Below are 12,111 nucleotides of genomic sequence, written 5' to 3'. Positions count from 1 at the left end.
CTTCCATAAAAGAAATGACATGAGACAGACACTTACGTTATTTACATAGGACTTCATTTGCAAAAATATAAGAAGGAAGCAAAATGTTTATCGTCAATATTGAGTCACAATAAAACTGCACTGAGACAAGTACTATAACTTATCAGTCACAAGGAAATGCTGTATCAGATTTCTAAGGAGTTTCACAGTTGCTACAAAAGCACTAGCGGAGGCCAGCCAAAAGGCCTAAGAAGCCAACCCATATATATAGATGCCACTGCTGGAGAGGGTGGTGTGGGGTTGGGAGAAGTGTTCCATAGCTTGGCATCTGAGTCTAGCAGCTGCCAAGCAACATTCATTAGTAGCCAGAGTGCTGGCTCCAGTGCTAGAACACATCCAGGAGGAGAACAAAGGGCAGCAAACTAAAGACACTTGGAAATTTCGGTCTAAGAGAAGACTGAAATTGTGCACAGATGCCAATTTCCTTTTTAATACCATTGCTAGAAAACAGATGATGTTGACAGAAGCCTGATCTCTAGATTTATGAATGAAAACTAAACTGATGTTTGTAATCAAGATGAGAGCTTTGCTAAAATTTTGTTCTAATAGCACAGTGTTGGCATTGGCAGTGGAAAGGAGGAAAGGTCAGATTGTGACTCAAGGCAATAAATAATGTTGTTACTTTCATTCCCACTGCAGATTGCTGTGTTAAACAAATGACATTTCAGGAGGGTTTGGGGCTCTATTAAAATGCCCCCACAGTTAAAGCTTTCCAAATTCCGCTGCATATTATGGGGTGTGTTTGAACGGGTGATGTCTAGGGGAAAGAAGAGAACTCAAATAGGACCATGAACTAATCATTGCTGCTGGTTGTAAACAAATTTGAGATATGCATAATAATAGAGAACTTGTGTAGAACAATTTTAACAAAAACAATGAACATCTATATTATATATGCTAAAATGCTGTATACAATATTTACAGTAGCTGGAAAGCAAAGGATCTGAAATTCAGAAGTGAAAAGGTTGGTTATTCAAGCAGTTTGATAATGATCTGCTTAGGAAGAAAAAGTAGACAACTTGTCATGCATTTAATGTTTACAACTAAACTAAATAGCATTTACTGCACCTTTAAGAAAACTCAATCTACCGTAAGTAATATGGGCTTGGAGAAGACTGGATGCCAGACTATACAAATGAAATATTAGTTTAGGCATGATAGACTTTATTTTGGCACTTTAACAAATATTTTATTTTACAGCAGTGGCACAGCATTTGCCTGAAATTTCCTTTTCTTGGCACAGTTATTTCAAGCAATTACTTTATGAATTGAATTTCACTAAATATTGCACAATGAGATATACCTGTTAAATATTTACCCTGTTTTTAATTAGTGAAGACATATGGCTTCAGAAAATCTGCCAGGAAGTGTAAGTAGTTAAAAAGCAACTATTATAGTGCAGAATAATTTTAATTTTTCCTAAATGACCACTGAACCTGGGGCAGCAGCAAATATAAGTTATGTGATTCTTTTCTCTGGATATGTATATACAAAGATATATACATGTGAGAAGTAGTTCAGTTCAATCTTCTGCCCACCTAGTTTTGAAATTAAGAAATCAGAAAAGAAGAAATTAACAGACCTGAGGACGGAGCCTAACGTAGGCAAGCATGCTGTTGTCATCTCCATGTGTCTAATCTGTTGCAAAGCTACTTGGATCCTAACCAACAGAGCCTTTTCTCTTCTACTTGGAATACGTCGGTCTCCTCATATAAAGATATTCCACTTCTCAATTCTCCTTCTGGAGTCTGAGTTGAATCAAGCGGAGGTCCTCCAAAGGTGGAATAGAAGCATGAATAAAGAAATTATATCCATAATAAATGAAACTCTGTGTAGTCCTTTGAGTTTTACAACCTGAAATTAAATTTGCAGAAAGTATATGTCTGTGCCAATGCTGCCATTGTATATAATGCAAAGACTGAAATCCTCATAATTAACAGGCAAGTTCCAAGCATGTACACAAAGAAACATTGAGCGTGCCACTTCTGAATCTCTGTTCAGAGCATGAGCCTCATCAATTGCTTTTTCTTGGTCTTGGTTTCCAAAGAACATCCTCCAAGATTTAATAGACATAATTTGTGATATTAAACATAACCAAGTAGGAATAAGATGAAAAAAGTACAAAAGTATAGGACTATGAAATTTCAGTATTAGGCCACATTATTTATTCAGTAGTGTTTATGTTCCCAAATTACAATTTATATCTATCCATGTAAGACTACAAAAGTTACCATTAGAATTGTCTGTGCTTATAAAATACCAACATTTTCTTTTACTGTTATATATTCATTAACACCAGTCTGCGACGAGTTACATAGAATCATAGGCACTTCAAAGGCTTTAAAAGACGTTTACAACTTAAATGTATTTTTAAGAACAAAAATTGATATTTAAACCCCTACTTGTAACTTCAAATTGCAAGAAATTAACAAATACAGTGGCCATAGAAATCTGCAGCAACTTCTCAGAATACTGTTAGAGTCTTTGGGTTTGCTTAGGCTTGTCAGTAGCTTACTTCAAATCTTCCTTAAAGATTTGTTTAGTAAGGATATGACTATACAGTTTGTAGTAATAATCCAATTTTACACATTAATTTGCTGTTACAAATTTCACTGAAGCTACAGTTACATTGAGAAACAATGCAAAGTGTAAAATTGCTATTTGGACACAAATTTATACAAAGTGGAGATTAAAGTTTACATAGCTGAAAAATTACATTTACACTAAAAATTACTGTTCTCTGAATTATCCGAAGACAAATTGCACCATGACAACTACAAAAAGGCATTTTTTGGAAACAGATAAATTAATGAAATAAAAACTAACTTGTAAGATCTGAGACATGCTGACAAAAATTAAACAACTTTCATTGAGCCATAGGATAAAACAATCATTTTCATTATTTTATATTTATGCATAAAGTTTTAAAAATGATTCAGTGAACATCAATGGTTTTATAAAATAATGCTTTACCACTGTTATTCACAGAACACGGCAAAAGTTAAGTTTTAATTTTACATTTTTTTAAAGGAATACATGAAAAGTTTTAAATACAATGGGATTTTATCATAAAGGTGCCATAATGGCTCTTTAAAGAAAAAAGATCTTCATTATTCTATGCAAAAGCTTTATTTAAAAGAGTTCAGTGATCTCATAAATAGAGACACTAAGTAGGAATTTTATGCATAAAACTCCTTAGTAGGTGCCTTTTGATAGGCAGCACTGGATGGTTTACGTTCACCAAGGTCGTAGCTGCCTTCATCCTTCTTCCTCATGCGATATACCAACAGCAAGATAAGGAAAATTGCGAAGAGAAAGCCAATAACTCCACCAGCAATAACAGCTACAATAAAATGAACAAACATTCACAATATGCCAAAATAAGATCCATAGCTCCACATTTGTTTTCCGGTACACAAAATATTTACTAGTTACTTGCTATCCTTTTAAAATTTAAAAAACGGTCTCCAATTAAGTGATTATCTTGATTGGCTTTTTTATGAAATCATTGTAAATAGATTTTTAAACAGAAAAACATTTCAGTAAAGAGTTTTGTTTAAAAGTCAAAGACACAATATGGCCCATAATTCTAAAGAAATTTAAAAAGTACAGCTCAAAGTAGTAATATTTTTAGTTAACAAAAAGTCAATAATGCTCCCAGAGCATATCAACATGATCAAATATAACCATAAAATCTTAGCTGCTTCTGAACTTACTTTTAACAAAGGGAAGTAACTTTTCTAACATTAAAATTACATATAATTTACTCTTGATTACTATTCTGTTTTACCAAGGAAGAAATTGATTCATGCCACGTCTCCTTCAGTCTGTTACTCCATGACCTAAGCCTAAAATACATTTCCTGATGATAAACCTTGTATCCCTTTCATGTAGCCCAAAAATGAGGACATTTCATTTGTCATGTATTTGCCAGAGTGCACAAGCTAACAATTCAAACGACACTTATCAAATCTGAGTATTTCTACTGGATATGCTATGTCAATGCTAGTTCTCTTTTATCCAAATCCCTTGAGCTTCAGGGAAATTCAGATCCAGAATTTTGTGGCTTGAGCTCAATTCTACGGCTCAAACACCATCCCCTTTTTGGGATACCCCACAAAAAAAAATGCACTTCCAGAACAGTTTGGATGCCAAATTTCAATGGATAGGAGGATTTCACAGTTATCAATTCCTGGAAATCAGTGCCGCTTATAAGAAAAACAGCACAGCTATACTAGTGTGACACTATCTGGTGCTGCTCTGCTATAAGCTACACAAAATGAGGGGACAGCTTGTGTCTCCCTGGTCCACACATGGAGATGACCCTCCATACACAGACATCCCTGCTTCTCAGTGGAAAGAGAGGTTGCAGCTTCCTCCATGACATCATCTCCCCTGACCCCCAAACAACACTCAAGAGGGATAGAGCCTGCCAGGAGAAGAGACTGAAGGTCAGGCAGGTTGGGCATAGATCTTTGCCCTACAAGTTATCATGGAAACCCAAGTTCAAATTGCAATTCTCCCTTCCTGGGTTGTGAAAACTAAGAATCCCCAGGAGGAAGCACTGAACTTCTGGGAGATGGAATACCTTGCAAATAATCCGCAAAAGGGCAGGCTGTAGATTAAATAACTCTGGACGAAGCCCATCTAATTCTCCACAAAGGAATACTGGCTGCTCTGCAGAAATGTATAATCCTCAGGGACCCCACAGCAATGCGGAGGGTAACACCCCAGGGACAATATGAATTTTGATGTTTATATTATTCTGCAGGTAACATCTTTGTATTTTCTACATTTTTTCCTATTACCTTGTAAAATAGTCCTTAAATAGCTGCTCCTTACCTGCAAGTACTTCTGTTCTCTGAAAGAGGTTTTCTGAGTGCTTCTCAGTAAATACATCAGCGTCATCACCTGGGTCGTTCTTATTTTTGTTAGCGTTAGAGTTAGTCTTGTGAATTTCCTCTTTGTCATCAATTTCTTCAGGTGACTACAGTACATTTAAAAAAGCAATGATCGCATTACAAAAATGTACATTTCTGCACTTTAAATGGTACTTCTTTAACCTAGGTAGTCAGAAAATCACATCTAAACATGCACATTCCAACACAAAAAACAAAGTAGGGAAGCAGTAGTAAATTTATATAAAACTGATACAGTCATCATGAAGTTGAAACATGAAACCTGTACCTATGAGATCTGTACAATTATATTTTCCACATCTGTAAAAGTGCACTGAGTTAAATCACAAGATGAAAAGTCCTAAATGCCCACAGAATTACTAAACATAAAAAAAATAAAGTCAATGAAAATACTACATCTGTTCAGTGGCCACACCTCTGCAAGATCAACATTCAGCATCTATATTGCTTTGATTCTCATACATCATTCCCCTGGATAGGTTATTCTGATGAAACCAATCAACAACAAAAAATGCAGTTTCACTGATAAGCCAGTTAGGAGGGACAGCTAACCGCAGGGAAAGTCGAGTAAAAATATAGCAGGATTTACAGACAGTACAGAATTTGGCAGAAATCAATACAGTGTGATTTAATAAAGATAGATGAATGTGTTTTACATGGGGAGAGAGAATATTATGCACATGTATGAAACAAGAGCATGAAGATTAGCACACATAAAATGATTATATGCTGATAAACAAATCATGGGTGTGTAAATATCAGTCCCCCAGCATAATAATAGTGATAATGTTGTAACAAAATGTATCAAAGATATTACATGCAAGACCAAAGAATTATTAGTCCTCTTTGTAGAACACCTGTGAAGTTACTTCTGACATACTACAGGCAGTTTTAGGTTCCACCTTACAGTAAAATTTAAAAGAATCCAAAAAAGGCAACAAGTGATGAAAGGTGTAGAAAACATGATTTATGAAGAGAGAACAGAGTCTGTACAGTCTAGAGAAAAGACCGTGTCTTTATGATAGTTCCTCATGTATTACTTAGGCTAGCAAGAAGGAAGTAGTAGTCAAAGCACATTTTTAAAAAAGCAGCAAAGGTCTAAAATGAAGCAAAAGGAAAAATTAGTAATCGCTATCATAGTGAGGTCAATGAGACCTCATTAAGAAGATTGTGGAGTCACCATTACTGGAGACTGACAAAGCAAACAAGATTATTATATATTTATTACTTGTATTATCATAGCACCTAAGAGCCCTGGTCATGGACCACTGAGCTAATGTGATTCTGCAGAAAGCTATGAGTAATATTCTGCAATGATATAGGGAGACAGACAAGATCATTAAAGAGGACCTTGTTTTCATAGCATTCAAATAATACCAAGCCTCAGCTCCTGATAATTAGTGGTACTGTGCTCTCTGCTGCTTTCAGGGTGAGCCATCCCCTTTTCATTGAGTGATAAGGGAGCAAATTAATCTTTCCCTCAGATTTAGAAGTCTGTCTGCTAGTCTGTCTTTGGAATGGATCTATAACCTGAAACAGCAGCATATAAAAATCAGTCTTCTCTATTCCACATTAATACACCAATAAAGGAAGATCAAGCTTCTGGTCCTCTTCTCTGAGCCCCTTCACAGAGCCATCTCTCCCTTCCCTGCTTTTCTCTATATCACGCAGTCTCCACGTCAATATTTTAATACTAAGTGCAATTATCTCTTTCCAAGAGTATTTTCCACATTGCTTTCAATATTTTTTAAATTTTATTATCCATACACAAAACACCCAAGCACAGCAATAAGCTATTAAAACATTAGCAAAATCTTTTCAATGTACAGAAACTAATTGAACTGGTTATTTTACTGTTTTCCTAAAAGCTGTATGTGATCAGCTCTTCTTTTTTGAAAGAAACATTCATACTCAAAGCTTCTGCCCCATAGTTTAATAAGCACTGGATTCAGCATGCCCAAGCATACCTATTAAAAATGGCTTTAATTATCTTATTTTTGCATGCCCTTCTTTATATTTTATTTTACTTTTTTCTCCCTCTATACAAATAATAAATATAGTCCTTATGTAAACTGACAGGCTGACAGCCCTCACAACCAAAGGGAAAGATGCTCAAAAGTGACTAGGCATACCTTGAAAAGAGTCTGAATTACAGAGAGCATGTGCTCTGCAAATCAGACCCTTTTCAAGATATGTCAAGTTAGGCACCCAAGGGCTGGTCTACACTTGGAGGGCGTGGGGGAGATCAATCTAAGATACGCAACTTAAGAAGTATCTTAGTTCGACTTACCTGGCCGTCCTCACGGCGGCAAGTCGACCGCCGCAGCACCCCCGTCAACTCCGCTTACTCCTCCTGCCGAGGTGGAGTACGGGCATCGATTCGGGGATCGATTTATCGCGTATAGACGAGACACGATAAATCGATCCCCAACAGATCAATTACTACCCGCTGATCCAGTGGCTAGTGTAGATGTGGCCCAAGATTCACTAACCAGTTTGGAAAATATTGACCAAAGCTGACTCTCCAGCCACAGATGTATAGCATGGGCAGCAACAGCACAAACTTCCCCAGAGTACTCGGCCAACAAGTCTCTGACCTAAAAGACAATCTCTAAGCACGAAGGAGCAGTTCTTGTCATAAGCATTCAATCCTGGTATCTCTGGTACTTGTGTCAGCATGTGTCTCACTTATAACAGAGGTTCTGTGATGTGAATACCTGTCAACTATTCTTTTAAACATTGTCATTTACACTGTTTTCTATCTGTGTGCCAATGGAATCGGTGAACGACATAGTAAGCATTGCAAAATACCATGTTAGAATTTTAAGGATGGTATTTTCCTCAAGAGAAACCTGGAGAAAAGCACAAAGCATACCACAAAAACAAACAAAATTATCCTTTTTATGGGCGAATGGGGGGAGGCAGCTTAATACATGGTTTATTTAGCAACCCTTTTGGAGACATAATGAAGGGTTATGACTATATTGCATGTTCACATATACCTATGTGTTCATGAGATGATGTGCTGTCCTGGTCTTGATACTCTCTTCTTGGAAGTGAAATCTAGAGTTGGTACACTGGTTCTATACTGGGAATTAGAATCTCTGTGGCCAGCTCTACATTTGATTTAACAGAGTGTAGAAATATTAGGTAAGGTTTTTATGATTATTATAGGCATAACCATTCATTAAGTATATTTTCAAATAACCTTTTAAGGCATACAGAATTATGTTTGATTAAAACCATGTAAAAAGTATTACTGTGCTGCAGTAAAAAGTAACTGCCCACAAACCTTAGTTTGTGCAGGAATCTTGGTCTGTGTTTTCAGTGTAGTTGTCTCAGCTTTAGGCGCATCACTAGTTGACGGTATCTTTGGAAGTGTTCTAGACGTTGCTATCACTGTATTATCTTCATCTTCTTCAGCTCCTAAAACAAAACAATGATGTTCAGGAAATCTCTGCACGAAAATCATTTGTATGCATTACATTTTAACTGTAGTAGAGTTCCAACCAAAAAATAAATGATGTTCTGCCCATGATTATTCATAACAACTTTGCTTTGCCACAAAACGTTTGAGATAAACTGCTACAATCCACTGTAGTTACCAAAATGTTTCTGCCATTCTCTGTGTCAGTTACCAGGCTTTTAGAGTTTAAAACCCTCTGAATATTTTTTTTTAAAAGAAGAGAGCTTTCAGAATACAGCTATAGAATACAGGATGTAAAAGTTTGAATGAGAAGATAGGTCATCCCAGAATGACTTCTTGGAAGATGGATGAACTGACTGACAACCTGAAAGTCATAGGGAAGTTTGGATCCCATGACCAAGAACTATTTGGATTCAGCATTGTAAGGAACGGGTTCACACAATAATTAAGCACAAGGGTACTGGATTCAAGGAAAGCAAAAGTGAAGGAATTAAAAAAAAAAAAAATCTAACTTGCAATGTAGTATATTAAAATCCACCACTGTGAAAGAATGTTAAGGGAATTCTAAAACAACACCCTAATTAAGGCATAGACAATTCCTCTTAAAAAGGCTGCACGAAATAAGTTGTCAATATGGGGCTTCACGAAGGACGGTCAAATATTTGAAAACAACATCCTGTAAAGAAAAAGAAGAGGGGGGAAAGCATCCAATAAGAAAAGGTACCCACACTTACCTGAAAATTTCCATGCTTAAAATAATAAGGTCCATAGATACATTACAATGAGTACTTCAGCCTGCTTGCAGCTTGAGGGCAGAATTAGGCCTGTAATGCACTGGCAGCAGGGGACTGTCCCACCCCCCGAAGGTCCCTCCAGTTAAGAAAACTTCCATAGCTAATTTAATTCCAATTCTACTTACTTAAATTACAGAATGTGATAAATACACTTTGAGAAATACATTCTTACTACAAGTATGGTAAATTCCACCTAATGATAACAAACACAAATCCTCGGATATCAATTTCCATCTCTATTCTGGATGATCCATTTGTCTCCAGCATGGGCTGGATATGTGGACCTTATTACTCAAAAGAAAGGAATTTTTCAGGTAAGCATTGATGTATTTTCATAATTGTCTTTGTGCTAAGGTCCGCAGATCTGTTATGATGGTATTTTCATAGTAGTGTGCCTCCAGGGTGGGAAGCAGGATCATCCTTTAAATATGGACACCCAAAACAAGGTAGATTATATAAAAATATCTTCTTCCTCTCTCCGGGGTACTAATGCCCAGAGAAGACTTCTGCCAAGAGAAAGAGACATTGACCAAGATTGGATGGTCAATATGCACAATTTGGTTAGCTAGTTGCTGTGTAGCAGATCTCAATACAGGAAACATGACTCTTTTGCCTTGAGACTGTCAGTGCTCCTAAGGAGTGAACTTTCATGCTTAACTGGAGGAATAGTTCTTGGTTTTACTTATGGCATGAATGCTAGGATACCTGTGAGGACTACTTGTCTGAATTAACAGTACAATACTGGGTCTCATTAGAGAAAGCTCCCAAATTCAACTACCCCTCCCCCCGTCTGATTGGAAATAGCAGCCATCAGAAGGCCTACTCTAATGGATAGGAAGTATGACAACACTGTCTTCCTGAGTTTCATCTGAGTAGTGCACTAAAGGAACAGAATGAAGTTGTTCTCTATGACCTGATAGGAATGGAATAAGGTTGATGCCCTAAGGAACCTGACAGTGGTCCGGATGTGCTCCCCATTCTAGGAGGGATGTATCAATCACCAGAGGCTTGGTGGGGAGAATTAAGGGAATAGTACTCCTTTCCAGTTCAGTGAGGAAAGGGCTTTGGGAGGAACTGGCATAGATACTGCATACGAGATGATGTCCGCTTGGTAGTTCACCAACTTCAGCCAGTTTTACACACAACGTAGATGTAGTCTGGCATGCTGCATGATGAACGTACTGGAAGCCACACATCCAAAGAGACTTTAATGAATTCTCACCAACATGCGTGGTTGATTTGGCAGCTGGCAGATGAGCATGATCATGTGTTTAAATCTGTCTGGTGACAGGTAAGCTCTGGCTGTCGTGGAGTCTGTCACTGCCCCTATAAACTCTAATCTATGTGTAAGGTTGTGACCATGGTGCCTGGATGGGTCACGCTGAGAATGCCAACTCAGGGCAGACTGCAAGAAATAGGGCAGACAATTCCCAAGACTGGTGATCTATTCTATAATTAGATTTACCAAGCCAGTAACAAAACAGCTTCTGTAATACCACACTGGTTAACCAGAAGCTAATTACAGTCCCCTTTAGGCAATCCAGCCTTTGGATCCTATCTAAACATCCAAATATAATACAGTGAGGAGTCAGTAAAAACCTTATTCACCATACTTAAATTTCTACCAATCCCAAATGACCGGATACATTGTGCACTAGGTCAATGAATATTTCAGATCTCACCCAAATACATACTTTCAGCCAATCCTTATTAACTAAAATCGAAGATTTATTAATAAAAGAAAAAAGAGTTATATATGGTTACGAGATCAATATACATACAAATGTGTGTAAAGTCCTTAGGTCAGTTTCATAGCAGAGATGGTGAGGTTGCTGATTTGTAAAAGTCTTTCTGGAATCAGTTCTAAAGTTTAGAATCCAATAGGCAGTCCAGGTATAGAGTTTGTTAAAGTTCTTCCATGAGAATTCCAGGGTGATCCAGGGTACTCCTGGAGGCCTCAATTTTAAGGTTTAGACCTTCCCCGTTAAAGTTTAAGATGACCCGAGATGAAAAAGATCAGGCCCAAAGTTTCCTTTACAGTTGAAGCAACAGGTAACTCCACCACGTGGGCTTTGATGAAAGTGAACGGACAGTTTGATCTCTATTCAATGGGTTCTTTCTCAAACAATACAGTTAACAATAGCCATTCAAACTATTAAGACAGTTCACAAGTAGTTTACTATGTGGAATTACAAGCTTCCAGGAGAGATTAGGACAATATTCTGACACCACAAGTTCCATATAAATGATAATATCCCCTTTTGATCTCCGAGCCAATAGAATACAGTAATGAAGCATTACAAGACAGGAACAGGATTTAGCATCTATAGACTAATTAGATCACATTGTTAGATTTCTAACAGAATGCAAGTAAACACAGATATATTTAGCACTTATTCTTCGATTCTCAAACAATACAAGCAAATATGTTAAAGATTCTAGTCTACTCAACATGGCTTTGATGACTATCTACAAGGAATGGCCCCGTTTACCTTGCAATATCATTTTGATATGTCCTTAAGGGTTTCTTTACAGGTCCCCCAGCTTGCTGACTGTTTAACCTTCGCGGGCCCAGCATTACAGGGGTCAAAAGATTTCTCTGTGTAGATCTTCAGCCCCAACTTGAAGAGCCAGAGAATTTGCTGACCAGAATCTCCACTTACTAAGGTGACTCCTCAAATCAGCCAACTGTGGAGGTATTGGTACATTATTAGCCTTTGATTTTTGAGATGAGCTACCACCATTACTAGGCATTTGATGAAAACCCTCGATGTAGTTGATACTCCAAAGGGTAGTACCTTGTGTGGTGATAATGTGCTTGTCCCACCAGTAACCTCAGGTACTTCCTGTGAGCAGCATGGACAGAGATATGGAAGTAAGTATCTTGCAAGTTGAGAGTTGCAAACCAGTCCTGTGGATTAACGATGGAATT

General features: G+C 37.3%; 1 protein-coding gene across 1 annotated transcript in view; it reads right to left on the bottom strand.

The window, feature by feature from the left end:
• Window positions 1–2,181: 2,181 nt before the first annotated feature.
• The window catches only part of SDC2 (syndecan 2), a 105,213-nt gene continuing 95,283 nt past the window's right edge, over window positions 2,182–12,111 (bottom strand). Inside the window, exons 3-5 of the mRNA XM_024204814.2 lie at window positions 8,251–8,384; window positions 4,882–5,026; window positions 2,182–3,382 (exon numbers count right to left, since the gene is read on the bottom strand). Of these exons, the coding sequence (XP_024060582.1) occupies window positions 3,219–3,382; window positions 4,882–5,026; window positions 8,251–8,384 (443 nt within the window). The 3' untranslated portion in view covers window positions 2,182–3,218. The remainder of the gene's footprint in view (window positions 3,383–4,881; window positions 5,027–8,250; window positions 8,385–12,111) is intronic.

The sequence above is a fragment of the Terrapene carolina genome, unplaced genomic scaffold (genome assembly GCF_002925995.2).
Source record: "Terrapene carolina triunguis isolate 2854851 unplaced genomic scaffold, T_m_triunguis-2.0 Scaffold58, whole genome shotgun sequence".
Classification (NCBI taxonomy): domain Eukaryota; kingdom Metazoa; phylum Chordata; order Testudines; family Emydidae; genus Terrapene; species Terrapene triunguis.
This window is presented reverse-complemented; position numbering and strand designations above follow the sequence as displayed.